Source organism: Microcaecilia unicolor, chromosome 1 (assembly GCF_901765095.1).
Source record: "Microcaecilia unicolor chromosome 1, aMicUni1.1, whole genome shotgun sequence".
Classification (NCBI taxonomy): domain Eukaryota; kingdom Metazoa; phylum Chordata; class Amphibia; order Gymnophiona; family Siphonopidae; genus Microcaecilia; species Microcaecilia unicolor.
In genome coordinates this window covers 468191842-468214341 of record NC_044031.1, presented here as the reverse complement: position 1 = coordinate 468214341, position 22500 = coordinate 468191842, and the positions used below count along the sequence as shown (strand labels likewise).

Genomic DNA, 22500 nt, shown 5'->3' with positions numbered 1-22500 from the left:
TAACCTTCTTTTCTGTGAACACAGACAGAACATGGGTGTACATATCTGACTGGTCAATTACTGCTTGGGTACGTATTGGACGTTTCAGAGGAGGGTTGCCTCTGCTCTGACCAGCTTCCACAGCCTACAGAGAACAAAGAAAAAAGGTTTAATTCTTCTAAGCATCCACATCTGTAAGGATCCCCCTTGCTACTAGCACATGACCGAGACAGCATAAATAGAACAAAGAAAAGATCACACAATGCAAGCATTCTTCCATCATAAAGTCCAATCTCTTGGCCAGCTTTTGTATATAATGGGCTGAATGCGGGGCTGTCCTGTCCCCATAATCAGGGATGCAGAGTACAAAGAGTTCACAGTCTCCAGTACTAACGTGAGAACACTGCATCCCACGTAACACAAACCCATGCTTGAGTACTCTGGAGAACTCCCATTTATCCAGTCCCTGCCATCAAGCAGTCTAACCTTTTCGTGTTTGTGTATTCATTCCAGGCTATTAAAATGCTTCACCCACAATCTAAGTGAAAACAGAGTGATTGCAATGTTTGCCCACTTGAATGTACAGAAAAACAAGAAATAAAACCCACAGAAACATATAAAAGTCAGATATTATATAGATCTAGGTAAGAGAAGGGATGTCCAAGTCCGGATGAACATAATTTCCTGAGTATTTTTAAAAACACTATCTGGACATGGAACCTTTTGTAAAATCCCTATAAAGGATGTGAGAAATACACAGGTACTTTGCAGCATGTACAGCAGAAAGTCATTTTCACAGAATACTGTAAAAAAAAAAAAAAAAAACGCATCACTTGGACTTTGAACATGCAAGTGGTGGCATTTACTCTCTAAGTACCAAATTTTAAAAGAATGGATGTCCAGGAAGCACCTAGGTGGCTTTAAACACCAGAGAAGTAAATGCAATGCACCCTCAATCACTCCTGCATACCCAGGTCCAAATGAACATTTAGACGACATGCATACCTTGGAGCAGATGCTAACATCTAGTTTTTGTTTTGTTTTTTTTGAAAATGAAATATTTATTATATATTTCGAGAACATGGCAATTGACACATATTCCAACCAAGTGATCTCATAGTAACATAGAGGGGCACAATCGAATGAGGGAGCCCATCTATAAGGACCCGTAAAGCGGCGTACCCAACCGTATTATCGAAACAAGATGGCCGGCCATCTCTCGATTCGATAATACGGTCGTGGCCGGCCAAATCTCAACATTTGGACCGCCCTTAGAGATCGCCGACATTGGTTTTCGCCGATAATGGAAACTAATGGCAGCCATCTCAAAACCGGCCAAATCCAAGGCATTTGGTTGTGGGAGGAGCCAGAATTTGTAGTGCACTGGTCCCCCTCACATGCCAGGACACCAACCAGGCACCCTAGGGGACACTGCAGTGGACTTCACAAATTGATCCCAGGTGCATAGCTCCCCTTACCTTAGGTGCTGAGCCCCCCAAACCCCACTCCCCACAACTGTACACCACTACCATAGCCCTTAAAGGGTAACGGGGGGGCACCTAGATGTGGGTACAGTGGGTTTCGGGTGGGTTTTGGAGGGCTCCCATTTACCACCACAAGTGTAACAGGTGGGGAGGGGGGCCTGGGTCCGCCTGCCTGAATTGCACTGCAGTACCCGCTAAAAACTGCTCCAGGGACCTGCATAGTACTGTGACGGAGCTGGGTAGGACATTTGAGGCTGGCAAAAAAATGTTTTTTAATTTATTTTTTTTTGGGTGGGAGGGGGTTGGTGACCACTGGGGGAGTAAGGGGAGGTGATCCCTGATTCCCTCCTGTAGTCATCTGGTCAGTTCGGGCACCTTTTCAAGGCTTGGTCGTGAACAAAAAGGGACCAAGTAAAGTCGGCCAAATGCTAGTCCAGGCCGGCCTTCTTTTTTCCATTATCGACCGAGGACAGCCATCTCTTAACCACGCCCCCGTCCCGCCTTCGGTACGCTGCCGACACGCCCCTTTGAACTTTGGCCAGTCCTGCGACAGAAAGCAGTTGAAGCCGGCCAAAATTGGCTTTCGATTATACCGATTTGGCCGGCCTTAGGAGAAGGCCATCTCCCGATTTGTGTCGGAAGATGGCCGCCCTTCTCCTTCGAAAATAAGCAGAATAGTAAAATAGTAGATGATGGCAGAGAAAGACCTGTAGGGTCCATCGAGTCTGCCCAACAAGATAAACTCATATGTGCTACTTTAAGTGTATACCTGACTTTGATTTGTATCTAAAAAGAACTTGCTCTAACTGGCTATGAGGATTATCTGTGCTATTATCAAGAGATATATCATAAATGATTTAAACAAAGGGCCTCGGTAGCCAAGGGTACCAACTCAGTGGACACACCTGGTAAGGCTATCATGGGCCAACCACCTCCTCCGAAAAAAACCTACAGAATTAAATAACCAAAACAGTCTGTCGTAAAAAAATGGAGTGGGGCAATAATACGTAAATACTCAGTTGACTATAGGCACAGATAATAACAAATAAGCCTAATGAGTATAATATTATATATCGGAAGAATAAAAATATTCAAGAAAGGGGACTAAATATAAAGAACCAATGACAAAGGGAGTACTTAGCTTCAAACCCGGGGAAAAAATCCACATCCGAGAGGCGCCTAGGATGGGGCACATCCCCCATGTTTTCTTGGGCACAAGGAAGTACCTGGAATAGAATCACTACCCTTCTTCCCCTGGTGGAACAGGCTCAACTGAATGGGCCTTCAGAAACGTGGAGAGTTCCTCTGCAAGTACCTGCTTGTGCTGAGAGCTGTAACAAGACGCTCTCGGTAGGCAATTTGGTGGATGTTGACACCAATGCACGGCGTAACCGAGACAGAATTGAAGAACCCACTGGTCGGAGGTTACAAGGGACAACCTTTCTTGAAAAAAAAAAAAAAAACTCAGCCTCCCCCCCCCCCAACCAGAACATCATCCGGCACATTTACCTTTATTGCTCTGCTGGAGCCAGTCAAAAACTTGTTCCCGGCTTTGACTGAGTAGCTGGTTGGGCCTTAAGCGCACGTTGTTGATGAGAACAAGCATGCTGGGGCTGAGCCTGCTGAGGCAGGCGAGAAGGGGCATACCTACATATCAGAGTAGTAGGGACCCCTCTTCGACTTGCCCAAAAATCTACTGGATGAGAAGGAAGATGCAGAAGATGTCCAACAGGAGACAGCATCAATGGTGTCAGTATGCTTCTTGATAAGGTCAGCAACATCCTCCACCTTGTCTCCAAAAAACTTTTCTCCCCGACACATGGCATCTGCCAACTTCTGCTGGACTGCAGGGTCCAAGTCACAGACATGCAGCCATGAGAGTCTACACATGGCTATATTCTGGACGCCACATCAAAGGTGTCATAGGCACTCCTGGCCAAGAACTTTCTACATGCCTTCTGCTGCTTGACCAACTGGCGAAATGATTTGGTGCCCCGGACCTCCCTGCACTGTGCGTTGAGGGGGATCAATGCCAATGCTTCTTGGCCTTCACCTGATGGCTATCATTTTTGCTCCTTGGTGTGGACGAGGACAACATTGAATTGCCACATCACCTCAGGGTTGGGTCCGATGTTGACCGGTCCCGGGGGCAGGGCCGGTCTTAGCAAGTGCAGGGCCCTGTGCAGACCAATTTGGTGGGGCCCCATCCTAGCCCCGCCCCCACTCCACCCCATTGATGATTACATTTTTAGAAAATTTTTTATTTATGAAATTTCAAATAAAGACAAATGAAGCTAAATTTGTACAGAAAAACTGATTGAAATAATAAGCACAATGCTATCATGAAACCCCCGCTCCCCAGAAATTATTCAGTTCAAGTCCACTACAATTAGTAGTTCCAATTCTCATAACCCCGGGGGGGGGGGTCAGAGGTGCGGACACAAAATCTCTCCACTGCAAAACACTATACACAAACTTGTGCAAAAACACACTCATAACCTTACCAAATCATAACAGCACTAATTCCAAGGACAGGACGAGCTACAACCTTATGCGTGGAAAGGCAGAACTGTAATTACACCAGGCTCTAAAACACCATTACACTACCTCGTGAAAAAAACAAAACAAAAAGGGCTGCAAATACTACACGCTAGCAGGATACTACACCTTGATCACACATGAAAAACACATGACAACAGATATGAAGGCAAAATACTGAACTGGAAAGTTACCTCAAGAAGTCAGACTCAGCATGCAGCAATACTAGAAAAATTGAAACTTACATGCAAAATATCACAGATGCACATTTCCAAAAGCTGACATATTCCAATTAATAAATTCTGAATAAAATACTTTTTTCTACCTTTGTTTTCTGATCATTTAGTTTTTATATTCGCTTTGGTCCCAGTGTCTTCTGTTATGCAGTGTCTTCTTTCCATTTGATATTTTTTCTCTCACCATGTCCACCATCCTCCGGTGTCCTGTCTACCATTCTCCATTCCCCTCCATCCATGTGCATCTCTTTCCTTTGTCCTTCCCTCCATTCCATATCCAACAATTCTCCTCTCTCCCCTGCCCTCCCCTCCTCTCCCTGGGCCCTGCCCTCCCATCCATGTCCAGCAATTTTCCTCTCTCCCTGGGCCCTGCCCTCCCATCCCATCCATGTCCATCGATGCTCCTCTCTCCCTTTCCCTCCTCCATCTATCCAAATCCAGCAATTTTCCTCCCTCCCCTCCATGTCCAGCAATTAATCCTCTCTCCTTGGGCTCTGCCCTCCCATCCATGTCCATCGATGCTCCTCTCTCCCCTTCCCATGTCCACCTGCCCCCCTCCATGCCTTCACCCATTTTCTCTCATGTATCCCCCCCGTGCCTTCACCCAGTCTCTATTTCTCTCTATGTGCCCTCTGTGCCTTCACCCATTCTGTCTCTCTCATGTGTCCCCATGCAATGCCTTCACCCATTCTCTCTCTTATGTGGCCCCCCTGTGTCTTCACCCATTCTCTCTCATGTAACCTCCCCACCCCACCCAGAGCCTTCACCCATTCTTTTTAATATGCCGTGTCTTGTCTTGCCTCCCCTCCCACAGTTCTCTCTTAATGACCTCCCCCACCCACCCACTTGGTCTGGCATCTCTCCCTCTTCTCCCAGACCGCCAGCAAATCTCTCTCCCTTACCCTCTTCTCTTTTTTTAAAGTTACATTTGTACCCCACGCTTTCCCACTCATGGCAGGCTCAGATCTTCAAGTATTTAAATTTACCTCTGTTGCAGGCAGTGTCAGTGAAAACGCTGTCTGACGTCCAACCAGCCTTCCCTTCGCTCGTTCGTTCTCTCAGTGCCCCGCCTTCTGACGTCATTTCCTTGGGGGCGGGACACTGAGAGGGAATGAATGAGCGAAGGGAAGGCTGGTGGGACGTCAGACAGCGTTTTCACTGACACTGCCTGCAACCGAGGTAAATTTAAATACCGCCGGGAATCGGGAGCGAAGGAGGCTGACCGAGGCGCGCCGCGCGGGGCCCCCTTAAGCGCGAGGCCCTATGTGGCCGCCTCGGTCACCTCGCCCTAAGACCGGCCCTGCCTGAGTGCCCTGCAAAGCAGCCAGCATCGAGGCAGGTGGAGCCACATTCGATGCATGTCCACTCCCAGCTTCAGACAGGCCTCTCAGCCATATGTACCAATGCACCCAATGCAACTCCTGACATTGATACTGATGCTGTTTCGTACTGGGCTCAAAAAACCTTCTCTCTTTAAGTCTCTCTAGCCAGCTCGGTTCTTTCCTTCACACGAAGACAAAGAACATAGCTGGAAGGGGGTGTTCAGGCCCCAAACACCGAAAACACCAAGAACGAGTGTCTTTGCCAGAGATGGTCCTATTGCACTGGCTACAGCACTTGAAGCCACTGGGAACATTTGATGACATGGAAGAAAACCAGCCGTGGCCAAATCAAACAGCTCAATGGTGACAAAAAGAGGGGCAGTCGCTAGTCCGAATGGAGCTCAGGCCTAAGAGAAGAGGGCCTACTCAGCATGTCAAAAATTAAGGAAACCTAAAAAAAGGGAAAAAACTAGCACTGTAAGGGAAGGGAGAGGCAGCTTTCCGAATAAAAAAAAACAAAGTCAGGGTAAAAACCCCAAAGGCACAAAAACAAACAAACAAAAAAAGCTTGAACGCACCAGATGCTATGAGGAGTGCAGGACACACACATTCTCTCCTCACCGCGGATGAAGAGAGACTGCGGGTCCCACGCACTTGCAGCAGGCGGGAAGGCACTCACACATGCGCAGTGGGAATGCTGCGTGTGTTTTAAAAGATCAACTAGCTTTTGTAAGCTCTGCACCGGGTGACGTGGATGACGTCACCCCCACATGTGAGAATATGGCATGCTTTTCCTCAGAGAATACAGTTCTACCAATAATTGCAATCCAAATCTGTGGCTTGAGTGTTTCCCGACAAGTGCACTCCAGTACTTGTGCACTTTTATTCATTTCTAATAAAGCATCTGAATGTTCGGCATCCCTTCAACTCCTTCTCCTTGACACTTTGAACCTCAAAAATCATAATGGGTGGCTGCACACATATTTAATTTTATTACTTGTCAAACTTAAATGAACATTAAAGTTTATGGTGGATAATGGAATATATTGGTTAAACAAAACATTCTATTAACACAACTCTGATGACTTACCATACTATAGCTATGTTCAGCATCCAAGTATTTTTTATACTCGTAATTGAGTTTGTCAAAAACGGTGGCAACCACAGACAATGCTCCTCTATCCGATTCACTTAGCACTGTAAAAATAATGTACACAAAATACAATAATCAATTATCTTGCAAAGCACAATGCAGTAATCATAGCACTTCAAAACTGTGTGCCCACCTCTGAGTGGAATAAAAATAATCAACTGCTATCACTGGGGTTATCATACAGATTCGAAGGGGGAGAGTATATTCTTATTTATATCCCACACAATCAGATGTAGCAGGGTGTACGTTTGTTAAATAAATATTGTATTAGAGCTGGAAAGGCAGAAATTAAAATTTTGGCTATCAGGCTATTCCTGACCTCCCCCCATATAATTATAAACATCAGTGCTGTTCATTAGAATTCTACAATTCAACAGAGCAATATGAAAACAGAGTTTATTCAAATCACAGAAAGAAATCAAATTTCCTACTTTTCTGTTCTCAATGATCAAATCACCCAACACCTAAAAACATAATTGAGTAAATCTGGCACTTCAAGTAAGCTGGGACTGACAGTACTGGAAACTGACGTTCTTCCCTTATGAACAGAAGGTACTAGGGGTTTCCTTTCACTGATAAGCCTTAGCTTCAGTATAAAGCTACTACCACTAGCATATAGTTGTGTTCTATAATGAGAAGGTACCTCCAGGATATACTGAATGCTCAATCAATCCTTTGCTTGACTGCCCACAAAAGTGCCAATGCAGACAGTTGGCTATTAAAAATCAACTTACTTTACAAACGCCAACTAATTCACTCTTACAAAGTAGGGGACAATTTCAATTGTCAGAAACACTGTTATGAAACAGAAGTCACATGGAAAACTGCTGAAGAATAACATCAAAAATAGAAGCAACACTACACAAGCAGGGATCAACACAATAAGACACTGTTAATTTCTTTATTAGACAGTGTTAAGACTGGCTTTGATAAAGGAAAGAAATATCTGCTTGTAACAGAGCTTTCGATACTATAGATCACGACATCTTACTGAACCAGCTTCAATCCATGGGATGAGTCGGTTCTGTATTACGTTGATTTCGCTCCTTCTTATCAGATAGAAAAGGTTTTATGCGTTCAATGATTCCGAAAAATCAAAATTTAATAGCTTGTTCAACAGGCGTTCCTCAGGGCTCTTATCGGTCTCCAGTACTTTTCAGTCTTTTCTTAATACCATTATGCAAGTTGTTACAATGCCTTGAAGTACAGTACAAACTGTATGCTGATGATATTCAGTTTGTACTACCCACTGAAGTTTCTTTTGAAGATTCTTTCTTCAAATTAAGATTGTTTTGCAAAGATTGCTCAATGAATGGAAGTTAACCATTTAAAACTGAACATCTTGAAAACACAAATACTTCTATTAACTAGTACAACTGAATTACAGTCCCAAAACATAAAATTCTATTGAAATTCCAATATTGGATGAGATCAGAAATGTAGGCATCCAGTTGGATACCACATTATGTATGAAAAAACAAGTGCAGAACGTGATTTCTACCACTACTACTATTTAGCATTTTTATAGTGCTACAAAGTGTACGCAACACTGCACAAACATAGAAGAAGGACAGTCCCTGCTCAAAGAGCTTACAATCTAATAGACAAAAAATAAAGCAAGCAAATCAATTAATGTGTAGAGGAAAGAGGAGAGGAGGGTAGGTGGAGGCGAGTGGTTACAAGTGGTCACAAGTCAAAAGCAATGTTAAAGAGGTGGGCTTTCAATCTAGATTTAAAGATGGTCAAGGATGGGGCAAGACGTAGGGGCTCAGGAAGTCTATTCCAGGCGTAGGTTGCAGCGAGACAGAAGGAGCGAAGTCTGGAGTTGTAAGACGCATTACACCTTCAGAGACATAAGATAACTTTCAGAAAATAGTACAATCAATAGTTTGTCCTCTTTTAGATGACTGTAATGGCCTACTAATAGGAATTACAGGTAGTTCCCTAAGAGCTCTTCAAATTGTCCAAAATTCTATTGCAAGAGGGATCAGGGGAGGATCACGTTTTGATCATGTGACTTATCTTAAAATCCCTTCATTGGTTGACTGTAAAATTCAGGATTGAGTTTAAGGTCTTGTTGCTAATTTTTAAAATATTTCTCCAACAATCAGTGGCACTCTATGATACTATCAACCATCACGCTCTACTAGATCCTTGCAACAACAACTACTTGAGGTCCCCTCTTAAGCACATTGACCTCGAAGAATACAGATCTTCTAAATTCTATGTTAAAGGCCCCAAGTTATGAAATGTATTGCCCATGTCGGTCGTTTATTACAGCTAAGGGCTCTGGATGAACGCTGTTAATGAAACAGCTGTTGTCAAGCTACTACTAAGAAGCTACTACTAAGCTAAGTGATGATACAGTAACACATAGCATTGTACAGAATGAGTTAAAGGTATTAGGGGTGGATGGTTAAGTGGACCGATGAGGAGCCAATGGCACATTAAGAATGGGGAGTAGTCGGGTCTCCTGATTAATGAAATGTTGCCATATTTACATCAAGCTACTGAGGTCCCATTGGTTAAGATTACGAGAACCATCCGTAAACTGAAATGATATAAAGCAAAAGATAAAAAATGAAAAAATGAAATAATGTCCTGAATGAGTAATGAATTAATGGATGTTTGGGCTTTGGGCTAAATTTGGATATTGGTAGATATAGCTATATTGCCCCTGCCCTTTGTGAAGTTTGGTTGAAAATACAGTGAGTCCTATGTGAGAGATTGCCTATGTAGTATACAAGAAAGTACTCAGTTCAAGAAGGATTTAAAGACCCACCTGTATATTTATGCATATGGATCATTAGATGAAGGATAAAGTTTCAATATAATAGAGACTAATAATATGTTCTTATTTTCAAATTCCTGTGTATGTTTGTATTAATTATCAATATGTTTGTTTCTGCGTTTGTTATTAATCATTTTTGTTAAGTTGGATTTTATTATGTAAGTATTTTATGTTCCCTGCTTAGATTGTTGAAATATAGCGGGCTATAAACAAAGTTTATTATTATTAAGGAACTGTTGAAGACAGAGAAAAATATGATATAACTATCCAAAAACTAGTCAGATTTGCAAAATGGAACCCGGAACCCACATATCACTATAAACAATTTGCTTAAAAGTTTAGCAAGCAATGCAGTAGTTGTTCACAGGTCAACAGTACAGTATAGTGTACCGTAGATAGAAATGATCTGCAAAGGATATTTGTTATAAGAAATATTTTCTACACTCGTAAAACAAAAGTCATAGTCTAAAGCAGTGGTTCCCAAACCTGGTCCTGGAGGCACCCCAGCCAGTCAGGTTTTCAGGATATCCACTGCATGCAAATCTCTCTCATGAATATTCATTTCATTATAGGTATCCTGAAAAACCTGACTAGCTGGGATGCCTCTAGGATCAGGTTTGGGAACCACTGGTGTAAAGTATGGAAAAGAAACCACTGATGAACCTGAAAACTTCCACACAAGCTACATTGGGGGGGGGGGGGGGGGGGGAGGATGAAGTATCTTAAGTAAAAAAACATCTTGCCAACTGTTGACCAAGGGGGTGGATGTGTTATACGTTGAGATTGTGTGACTACCAGTAGCACAGGAATTGTGCAGGTAGAAGGAAGAATGTATTCAACAAAGTGTCAACATATCCTAGAAGCTGGTACCCTATAAGTGCAGAAAATGAATCTGAAGAGAGGCTGGATATTTTAGAAAGACAACAATTTGAGGGGGGATGGGAACTCAAGATCAACCATGAAGTACATGTAGGAAAGAAAAGGGGTTTTTTAATGGCCTTCTCTGTTCTCAGACTATTACTGAACATACTACTACTACTACTACTTGACATTTCTAAAGCGCTACTAGGGTTACGCAGCGCTGTACAATTTAACATAGAAGGACAGTCCCTGCTCAAAGGAGCTTACAATCTAAAGGACAAATGTACAGTCAGTCAAATAGGGGCAGACTAGACTCTTTAAACATGCAGTAAAATTCATGGAAACCCAAGAACATTTCAGAGCTAGAAGAGGTCTACAAGGAAGACTGAGGAAATGTTTTCCAAAAGTGAAGAAACTCTTAGCTGGCTACAGGAAACGTCTAGAAATTTAATTCTAACAAAAGCAGTATTACAAAAGCTGATAGAGGGTGTCCAAACTTTTGTACCTGCCATATTGACTATTTTCTTACTCTGAATGTTAAAAAAAAATAAAAAATGATATAGTAAGTATGTATTACGAATGTGCTAAAGATGTTATGTTTAATTTTGTAAAGGGTCATGGATTTGACACACTACCTCTTTATGGTACAACCAAAGTTGTTTACATATATTATATGCAGGTACTTTCTCTATCACAATCTAAGTTTTATACCTTGGGCAATAGAGGGTTAAGTGACTTGCCCAGGGTCAAAAGGAGCTGCAGTGGGAACTGAACCCGGTTCGCCAGGTTCTTGGCCCATTGCTCCAATACAGATTGCGTCGACTCTGGTTCACTTAGGGATTTATTGAAACATGCTATTTGACAAGGGTTGCCAAAAATCTTTTTCATATGACTATATAGCCAAAAGGATATGACAGACTCTAATAATAATAATGCTGAGGAAGTAAAACATTTTCAATGGGTAAAACGTTCTAACCAAAGAGGTCTTTGTATGAGAGGCAGCTATTAAAATGGGGGACAAACAAACTTCTCAATAGTATACTTGGAAGAAAGGTGGGAGAAGGGACATAGATAAAGACATTTAAATACCTCCAGACAAGCATCTGCTGTACACTGCCTTGGGTAAATCTCTTCATAAAGGTGGTTAATAAATTCCAATCAATCAAAAAAAGCAGGGGGGTCTCTGGAACAAGGGGTCATAGGATGAGGGTGTAAGTAATAGCCTCATGAGTAATCTAAGGAAATTATTTTTTCTGGAATGGATGGCGAAAGAGGGGAATAGCCCTCCCAGTAGAGATGGTAGAGACAAATGCTTTATCTGAATTCAAGAAAATATGGACTAAGCACAGAGAATCTCTGAGGGAAAGGAATGGATAATAGAGTTTACTACATGGTATGGATGGGAAGTCTGGAAAAATAAAGCCAGAGAATAAGCAATCTCTACGGTAATATAATTGAAATTTATTACTTATAGACTGGAAAACAGAGCGGGGTTCACACTCTCCACAGTGATCAAACACAACAAAAATGGGGTAGAGAGGGCCCAGTGTCAAGAGATCAGTGACCACGCATAAGGGTAAGATGCTCCAGAAAACCTTTATTAGGACCCAACAAGGTCCGTGTTTCGGCTATATCAGCCTTCTTCAGGGGTCAATCTATAGATGTACGGTGATATATCGACTGATGGAGCATTTAATGATCATTAATAAGAATCACAAAAACCTTAACAAGCCTTTCATACAACGCACTGCTGAAAAGTTTGAAAGAAAAAAAAAAAACTTTTCAGCAGTGCGTTGTATGAAGTGCTTGTTAAGGTTTTTGTGATTCTTATTAATGATCATTAAATGCTCCATCAGTCGATATATCACCGTACATCTATAGATTGACCCCTGAAGAAGGCTGATATAGCCGAAACACGTGTTGGGTCCTAATAAAGGTTTTCTGGAGCATCTTACCCTTATGCTTGGTCACTGATCTCTTGACACTGGGCCCTCTCTACCCCATTTTTGTTGTGTTACTTATAGACTGCCCTTATTCAGAGTGGATTACAATATAAATCACACAATCAAATTAACAAAATAAACATATTAAAAAAAACATACTGGTCCAACAGAGTCCAATACAGCGCCTTTAAGTATCACTGAACAAGGCCCGATATAACAAAACTTTTAAAATTAACAAAGGAGGTCTCTTTTTCTTAATTGAAGCAGTAACTTATTCCATTTGATAGGCCCACAAATAGAAAAGGTACCAGTTCATATAACTTCTAAACAAAGATCCTGGATGTGAAAGAAAAAAACAGGACAATGTAGACATCCTATACAATCTTCATCTGTTATCATAATCTATATTTTGCAGACTCACAATCCTGTGTTCTGATACAGCTAGAAAACTAGGTTTGAAATATTTTTACAAAAGCTAGTAATTTAACTTACTCTGAGAACACACAGCTAAAATTACTGCTTTGCATTCCTTTCTTTGGAGAAGGAAATCCATTAACCTTCCCTTATCTGGCAACAGGTTTACCACCGGCTCAAGTTTCACTTGGAGGTACCACAAATAGCCTGAAAGAAAGCAAGCACCAACATTTTACATTCTGGCAAAAAACAATGTTACAACTAGGGTGGGATACTGTAAGTATGTGTTTCCCAAGTCCGATCCTGGAGTATCTCTTGCCAGTCAGGTTTTCAGGATATCCACAATGAATATGCATGAAAGAGATTTGCATATAATGAAGACAGTGTATGCAAATCAAGTTCACGCATATTCATTGTGGACATCCTGAAAACCTGACTGGCATGGGGTACTCCAGGACTGGACTTGGGAAACACTGTTTTAAGTAAGGTATTTTCTTTCCCTTCAAAGAAGGCATCATCAGTAACACATCCCATTCTTCAAAATCTTCCCCATGTACAGTTTACATCTGTGAGGTAATCTTATAAGAGGACACCTATGTCCAAATAGCAAAAAGGTGCCTATTTATTTTAAGCCTATTTCATAAAGGTGGCCACATGATTACTAAAACTAATCATCATTCTCAATCAGACCGTTTGTACCTTTCTAAAGTAGACTCACAGAACCACACCCAATAGTGCGTACGAGCCCCCAGAAATCAGTATATACACATTTACATCCCCTGTAAATATATGAAGTGGACTCTACATGCACACTTGTGCGCTAATATCACAATTCCACCCACAGGAAAGCATACACATGGTTCATGTGGAAGTTCTACCATTTTGTCAAATGCGCATACATATACGCTCAAACAGCCACTCAATTTTAACTTTAAACAATTTTTTTATTGGTGAAACAACAGAAAGAGGCTAAATAAGAAAGGCCAAAAGGGATCATATACAACAGCCACTCAATTTTATTAAAGGCCTTTTCTGTGTGTAAAACTATTTTTTCGTGGGAAAATCTTTATAAAATTACCCCCTGATCTTGGTATCACAGTTACTGTTTAAAGTTGGTTTTCTTCTTTTCTTTCAGACCAGTCTTTCTCAGTAAAAACCACCTCGATTACCTCATCAGTATGTCGCCTTTCTTGTGGTGTCCAAGGTTCCTTTCTTTCATCACTTGTATTAAACATTTTCCTCAGTCCATTACTTATTGTCATTCAGTAATATTCTCTCTCTTTCTACACAAATGCAGATATTCTACTAATCTATCCAGTTTACCATTCCTCTCCTGACTTTTCATCACTCCAGCCTTGCTTAAAATCTATGGCCGCCTGGTTTACATTCAACAAATTGGTTCTGAATCAGAACAAAATCAAGCATGTTAGTTGACAGGTTCATCAATCCACCCCAGTGTCATCCCTTCTCTTTTTGATTTGCCAGTAGCAGTAGTTGACTCCTTCAAGTATTTAGGTATCATCTTTGATACCTTCTCTAAAGGTATCTAAAGTTCTCCAATCTGTTTTTTTAGCTTTCCGTAAATTATGTCCTTTGAAAAAAATACTTAGATTTTCAAGCTCTACATACACTGATACATGCTTTTGTAATATCACACATCGACTACTGCAGTGTCATTTATGCAGGTCTACTTCAGTTGGAATTAAAACCCCTTCAAACACTTCACCACACCGTGGCCAGATTTCTTTGTAATGCCTCCCATTTCAATCACTGCACTCCTTTGCTGAAATCTTTGCACTGGTTTCCCATTCGTTGGTGCATTCACTTCAAAGTTCTATACTTAGTGTTTAAAGCACTCCACCTTGGTGTTCCATCCTATCTTTCTAATCTTATATCTGCTTTTGCTCCATGGATGCCCACAATTTGGTACTTCCCTCATCAAAACTGACCATTATGGATCTACGAGACATTCTGCTTTTTTCTTTCTGGCTCCCAGTCTTCGGAACTCAATCCATTAAACAGTACATGCCTTGTCCCTTTTTAAACCTTTCAAGGTTGCCCTAAAAACATTCTTTTTTGAACAAGCCTTCTCTCCATCTTAAGGTTCACATTTTCTGAAGTAGTGATCTGCTGCTGTTGACCAATTAGTTGCCTCTTAAGAGAGTGGTCTATGTTTTAATTTGTATTTTTAACAGTTTCTTCTCTTTCTTTCTTTTTAAGTTTGAATGCTCTCTTTGTCTCTTTCCTGTCAAGAATGGCGTTCGTTCCTTTTCCAGTCTATAGTCTGTAAATTGCTTTGACCTGGTATAGAAAGTCTTTTATGGTTAAATCATTTTTATTGAACAAACCGTTAACTGAAGTACATAATACTCTCACTAAAACACAGCTGTTATTAGTTGCACACATACAATCATTTCTTTTTACAACTCAATTTCTAGAAAGTTTTTTAATAAACTATAGTCTTCAGACTTTGCAACTACCCACAGTTTTCAAAACTGTTCTCACAAAATGCATATAAGATGATATAATACGCTCACCCTTGCCATTCCCTTCAATTAAAAAAATATATATTTTCAAAATAATGTATAAACTAGTAAGATAAGAAAGGGGTTTGGATGGCTACAATAGGACAATATTAAACGTAAATCTTGACTGAGTTTAGCAATTTAAAACTAGCCAGCCATGAAATATAGTCCAGCAGTTACTATATAATAATCCAGAGTGTGGAAGAAAGGCTAGGCCAAACTTACAAACCCTTTTCTCCTTCTGTAAGCATTACTCAGCATCAGGAAATAGACTGTGCAAACATTTTTCTGCTAATATACATACATACCTTCACTGGCACTGATTATAATATCTGGTTGAAAGACACTCCAAGATGATGAATCTGTATGTTAAAGGTATTTCAAATAATATCAATTATGGTAGTCAACATTCTAAACATGAATGGAATTTAATCTTTTGTTGTCATAAGAGGGTTTCCCAATTTGACAAAGGACATTAAAAAATTAAAATTCTAGATGCATGCTGGAACTTTAGTAGGTTGTAATATCATTCACCATACTGACATAAAAATAACCATAGATGTCATACTGCATAAACATTCAAGATACAAGACACTATTAGGCTCATTTTCGAAAGAGAAGGACGCCCATCTTGGGACCTGCTGCTCTTTGGGATCTGCTGCTCTGGGGACCTGCAGCTCATCTCCCTGCTATGAGGACCTCTCCTGTAACTATGCGGCTCATCACTCAGCTCCTATAACAAAGACTTTTCTGTAAGTTAAAAACCTTTGATTTAAACCTGTTACCTGACTTTAAGCACAGATTTTCTGTAAGATCTCTTAAAAGAACTACCTCTTGCAATATTATTTACATGATTTGTATATTAAATAAACCTTTTCTGAAGCTAAATAGATGGTCTTTTGTGTCCTGGGTACACGCTTTTAAATCTTGCAGCGCAGGATACTGCATTTCAACAGAGATAATATTTAATTCATTGCAATTGTGAATCTTGTTGCCTTATAGGGCAACTGGTGGAAAATTATTCAATATATATATATCTTAAAACTTATAAATATTAGCTAGTGCTCTGGAGCAATATCCCCAAGTATAAATTATTTCTTGTTACATTTACAGCAGATAGCCAAGACCTGTTGCTTCTTCCTCTATAACATTAGCAAAATTCGCCCTTTCCTCTCTGAGCACACCACCCGAACTCTCATCCACTCTCTCATTACCTCTCACCTTGACTACTGCAACCTACTCCTCACTGGCCTCCCACTTTGCCATCTATCCCCCCTTCAGTCCATTCAGAACTCTGCTGCACGTCTTATCTTCCGCCTGGACCAATATACTCATATGACCCCTCTCCTCAAGTCACTTCACTGGCTTCCAATCAGGTACCGCATACAGTTTAAGCTTCTCCTATTAACCTACAAATGCACTCGATCTGCAGCCCCTCCCTACCCTCATCTCCCCTTACGTTCCCACCCGTAGCCTCCGCTCTCAAGACAAATCCCTCCTTTCAGTACCCTTCTCCACCACCGCCAACTCCAGGCTCCACCCTTTCTGCCTCACCTCACCCCATGCCTGGAATAATCTCCCTGAGCCCATACGCCAGGCCCCCTCACTGCCCATCTTCAAAGCCTTGCTCAAAGCCCACCTCTTCAATGTCACCTTCGGCACCTAACTACCATACCTCTATTCAGGAAATCTAGACTGCCCCAACTTGACATTTCGCCCATTAGATTGTAAGCTCCTTGAAGCAGGGACTGTCCTTTTTTGTTAAACTGTACATTGCTGCGTAACCCTAGTAACGCTCTAGAAATGTTAAGTAGTAGTAGTAGTAGTAGTCCTTCTCACGGGATCGTCCAAATCGATATAATCGAAAGCCGATTTTGGACATCCCCAACTGCTTTCCATTGCAGGGATGGCCAAAGTTCAAGGGGGCGTATTGGAGGCATAGTGAAGGCAGGACTTGGGCGTGCCTAACACTAGGACGTCCTCAACCCATAAATCGAAAGAAACAAGGACGTCCCTGACGAACACTTGGACGACTTTACCTGGCGGAATTTCAAATATCACGTGCTTACCATAGCTTAAAATGGTTTACTGTGGTATGCGCTCAGACATCCTGCAGTAATTTCCAAATCTGCGTGCACAAAAAAATATTTAAAATTTTCTTGTAGGGAGCATATCTGTGGGCGGAGAGTGGGCGTTCCTGTGCTAATCACTTAGTGCATATACATTACTGAATGCCGATTAGCAGAGATTACTGCATAAGGCCCTTACCATCTACAAAATAGGTGGAAGTACTCACATGGTAAATTTTTTTTTAATGGCTACATGCTAATGGAAACAATAGCACATGGCCATTCATTTTTTTTAAAAATGGAAAATCAGCCATTTTACTGCTGTGGTAAAAATGGCCTTGGCACGCTCTTGGACGACTTTTTCCTGCATACTAAAGCCACTTTTTAATGCAGCTAAGTAAAAGGGCGCTCATATGATCCTAGTATTTTTGGTATGCAAGCTTGAGTGCCATTCTGGAAATAAACGATTCCTAAAGCAGAAGTTTCCAAGACAGTAGCACATGCATGTTTCTCAGGACCCTAAAGTGGCCAAGGGTTGATGCCCAAGAGGATGTTAAGGTAGCATAAAAGGTGTTACATGACAGCATTTTCACTAAAGAGAAATTAATATATTAGCCATCTGAAGCTGGATTGCCAAAGCACTGCAATGCAGTAATAATCTACACCATTTTATTTAGACCTCTGTTCTCAATTAGGCGCCCCGATTTCAAAAGTATATTTCCATTATGTGCCTTTTGTCACGTGCCTCACCTCCGTAGCGGGGCCGACGCCAATATCTCTCCTCCGGCGTTCCATCTTGCGGGCTGCTCTGGGCTGTGGCCCCGCCTCCTTGGTCCGTGGGGATTGGCCTCCGCAGGCGGTCTCCTGCTCCCTTTCCCTCACTACCATTGGCCGATGACAGCTCTCCTCCCCAGCTGGTTCCTGCTGACGTCAGATGCCAGCACTATTTCTGGGAAGCTCTTCCCCTGCTTCATTGCTTCGGCTTCTACTTTGGTAAGTGTTACTAACTCTGTAGCCTGCTTCTTATCTCCTGGTCCCTCGCTACTGACTTGCTTGTACCTGGATTACTCTCTTGCCTGCCGCCTGCCTACTGATTTGCCTGTACCTGAATTACTCTCTTGCCTGTCGCCTGCCTACTGACTTTCGCCTGTATCTGGATCATTCTTTGCCTGCCGCCTGCCTACTGACTTCCACCTGTACCTGGATTACTCTCTTGACCTGCTGCCTGCTTGGCCGATACATTCCTCACCCCGCTTCCAGCTCCGTCACGTAAGTCCTGCAGGCCGCCCGCACCTAGGGGCTCAACCTCTGGGGAACGGCGGTCAACGCAGGTGAAACCCGGAGTTGTCCAGCAGCCAAGCAAAACCTGGTCTGAGTACCGGGCTCAGTGGCGCTATACTTGGTATAAGAACTCACAAGTCTGACACCTTTCAGGAAGTCTTTCCTTTACTTGCCACAGCACACATCATGGCAATTACTACAGCACATATAATACAATCAAAAGAACGCACAAACTTTTGTCTTTGATCCAGTTATGTGTGACTGGAACCACCACATGTCTAATGATCTAATGTATTCAGGATTCCATGCTGCAGAGGGTGAAACCCAGACATTCAAAGGATACAGAGTTTACAAGGAACAGGTGACTGACTAGTAACAGCAGCTGGACCTATAAAGAAAGAAAAGGGAGAAAGTAAATGACAGAATAGAGAAGCAACATGTACAGGGCAGCAGTTACAATCCTAGCCACCCTGATGTACGGACTGGATGGCCAGTTCAGTCTTTATCTGCCATCATCCTCTACTTTATTATTACACTAAGACCCAGGAAAAATTATTAATTGTGGTCTTCCACAGAGTTCTAAAGTATACAGCATGAAGTACAGTTTATACAGATAGACCGAGTGAGCATGAAGCTCAAGGTTAAATAAGGTCATAGCATGACAGCAGAAAAGGAAAAAAAAAAGTGGCAGCCTAGATAAGCCTACTACTACTAGTACTATTTAGCATTTCTATAGCGCTACAAGGCGTACACAGAGCTGCACAAACATAGAAGAAAGACAGTCCCTGCTCAAAGAGCTTACAATCTAATAGACAAAAAATAAAGTAAGCAAATCAAATCAATTAATGTGTACAGGAAGGAGGAGAGGAGGGTAGGTGGAGGCGAGCGGTTACAAGTGGTTACGAGTCAAAAGCAATGTTAAAGAGGTGGGCTTTCAGTCTAGATTTAAAGGTGGCCAAGGATGGGGCAAGACGTAGGAGCTCAGGAAGTTTATTCCAGGCGTAGGGTGCAGCGAGACAGAAGGCGCGAAGTCTAGAGTTGGCAGTAGTGGAGAAGGGAACAGATAAGAAGGATTTATCCATGGAGCAGAGTGCACGGGAAAGGGTGTAGGGAAGGACGAGTGTGGAGAGATACTGGGGAGCAGCAGAGTGAGTACATTTATAGGTTAGTAAAAGAAGCTTGAACAGGATGCGAAAATGGATAGGGAGCCAGTAAAGGGTCTTGAGGAGAGGGGTAGTATGAGTAAAGCGACCCTGGCGGAAGACGAGACGGGCAGCAGAGTTTTGAACCGACTGGAGAGGGGAGAGGTGACTAAGTGTGAGGCCAGCAAGAAGCAGATTGCAGTAGTCTAAATGAGAGGTGACAAGGGTGTGGATGAGGGTTTTGGTAGAGTGCTCGGAAAGAAAGGGGCGGATTTTACGGATGTTGTAAAGAAAGAAACGACAGGTCTTGGCAATCTGCTGGATATAAGCAGAGAAGGAGAGAGAAGAGTCAAAGATGACCCCAAGGTTTCAAGCTGAGGAGACAGGGAGAATGAGAGAGCCATCAACAGAAATAGAAAACGGGGGGAGTGGGGAGGTAGGTTTGGGGGGAAAAATGAGAAGCTCGTTTTGGTCATGTTTAATTTCAGGTGGCGTTGAGACATCCAGACAGCAATGTCAGACAAGCACGATGAAACTTTGGTTTGGATGCAAGGTGAGATACCAGGGGTAGAAAGGTAGATTTGGGAGTCATCAGCATAGAGATGGTAGGAAAAGCCATGGTATGAGATTAATGAACCAAGGGAAGAAGTGTAGATAGAAAAGAGGAGGGGACCAAGAACAGAACCCTGAGGTACGCTGACAGGCAGAGGGATAGAAGTAGAAGAGGATCCACCAGAGTGAACAAGCCCTGTAGTTACTGGTTTTCATGCACTTGACTTTTGATAGTGGTTAGAAAATCATAGAGCTATGTGGTCATCAAGTAGTATCTTATTAAATCCACAATTTTTTACTAGCATTTCAGCATTTGAAGGAGGTCCAAAAATCCCAGGTACAGCTGTCTAGATCTGTTCCTGCTAGTCTCACACTTCCCCCCCAGGTTCTATATATCACGCTGAGAGATCCACGTGGAAATTGAGGAATATTACATAACGCGCATAACCTAATTGGTTAATGAACTAATCAGAGTTGAAAATTGGATGTTAAGCAATCAGCACTAATTGGCATTAATTAGAATTTACATGCACTACTTGCTAAGCACATTCTGTAAAGTGGTCCGTGTAAATTCTAATGTGTGCTGTCAAAACGAGAGGGCAAGGCTATGGACGTGGAATGGGCAGGTTGTGGGCATTCTGAAAAACTACGTGCAGGGTTATAGAATATACCTGCTCCATGCGTAACTTGGGTACAGATATTTACGCTAAATGACTGTGACTTGAGTTAGGTGCTGTCATGGCCTCTAGGCATATTCCATAAACCACGCCTAGATTTAGGCACAGTTTATATAATATGCCTAGACGGAAATTTTTTCAGCACCAATTTTTCAGGTGCCACAAATAGAATCTAGTCCTAAGTGTAGAATAAACGAAGCAACCTCCACAATCCAGACTTTCAAATACCCATCATGTTTGTGAAGTTTACAAACCTTTATATATAAGATCCCTGTGGTAACATGACTAGTAGATAGGCCTGGGCCCTTAATAAATACAGCCACAGAGGGGTTAAAGGTGAAAGGAAAAAATTTATTTATATGCAGAGAAGTATGTAACCTGTTTTCTCCAAAGGTCAGAGATAAATAAACCTACAAAGTCACTTCTTACAGTCACAAGCTCTCTCTCCTATGGCCTGACCTTTAAGGGCCACAGAACACACTTGGTCACCCCTCCACCAGGTAACTCAACTATCTTGTCTCTTCCTGGTATTCCCACTGTGCCAGGTTCAATGTCAACACTGGACATTGCTTGGCCCTGACCTCTCAAGTCATACTGTCGACCAGGTTTGTAAGACAAACTTGTATGGTGTACAGCGCTGCGTATGCCTTGTAGCGCTATAGAAATGATAAGTAGTAGTAGTAGTCCTACCTCAATCCTCTTCTGCTCTGTCACTCCCTGCCAAGACCACTCTTCTTCCCCAAGCTCATCCCAGGTACTGCAGCCCTGTTTGCCACACCCTTGGAATCCTCTGCACTCCGGGCCTCTCTGATCTGTTCACCCTCAGGGCATTCAATTCCAGCTTGATCTGAGCCCCACCCCTCTGACTCAACCTCAGCAGACTAGCACCACCTGCTTTAGGGTGATTGAACTGCACTATAAGTGAGGGAGTGCTCATCACTATACCATGCACTCACTCACAGCACCATAATCTTCAGTCCTCAGTTAGTTAGGAGACCTCTTTAAAAAAAAAACGGCCAATTTGTAAGATTAGTAATGAAGAGGAAAACCTAGGCTTGAAGAGTGTGAAGAAAAACATAAGCCCCCTCCCCCCCGGATATTTAAACTATTTAACCAGCCAGGAATGGACAGCAAATACACTGCCTGCTGCCAGCTAAATATTGGGCCCTCAATGTTCATTTGCCTTGAGGAGTTTATAGTTAATTAACACAAGACTGGATAAAACCTAAGGATCTATCTTTGGGAACGTTAAACATTACATTAGGGCTTATATCCCACTAAACACCTTTTCAGTTCTAAGCGGTTTACAAAGATAAAAAGATCAGAACATTCCTCTGAGAATTACAATTGTTGTTTTGGAGATAGGCAGAGGTATCACTACAGTACATATTTCCTAAATAAGAAAGTTATCTTTTTTCGGAACATGATATAAGATTGTGTAGGAGAATATATTCTGGCAGTGTCTTTCCAGAGTTTGAATGGCAAGGGATTTGTCGAATAGCGCTAGTCTCTTCTTGCCCTTAGAAACTGGCA

General features: G+C 42.1%; 1 protein-coding gene across 1 annotated transcript in view; it reads right to left on the bottom strand.

Moving 5' to 3' along the window:
- Positions 1 to 22500, bottom strand: part of RMC1 (regulator of MON1-CCZ1) — a 100620-nt gene that overhangs the window by 37086 nt on the left and 41034 nt on the right. The window contains exons 11-15 of the mRNA XM_030213543.1: positions 18940 to 18984; positions 15555 to 15608; positions 12800 to 12928; positions 6650 to 6756; positions 5 to 124 (exon numbers count right to left, since the gene is read on the bottom strand). Coding sequence (XP_030069403.1) covers positions 5 to 124; positions 6650 to 6756; positions 12800 to 12928; positions 15555 to 15608; positions 18940 to 18984 — 455 coding nt within the window. The remainder of the gene's footprint in view (positions 1 to 4; positions 125 to 6649; positions 6757 to 12799; positions 12929 to 15554; positions 15609 to 18939; positions 18985 to 22500) is intronic.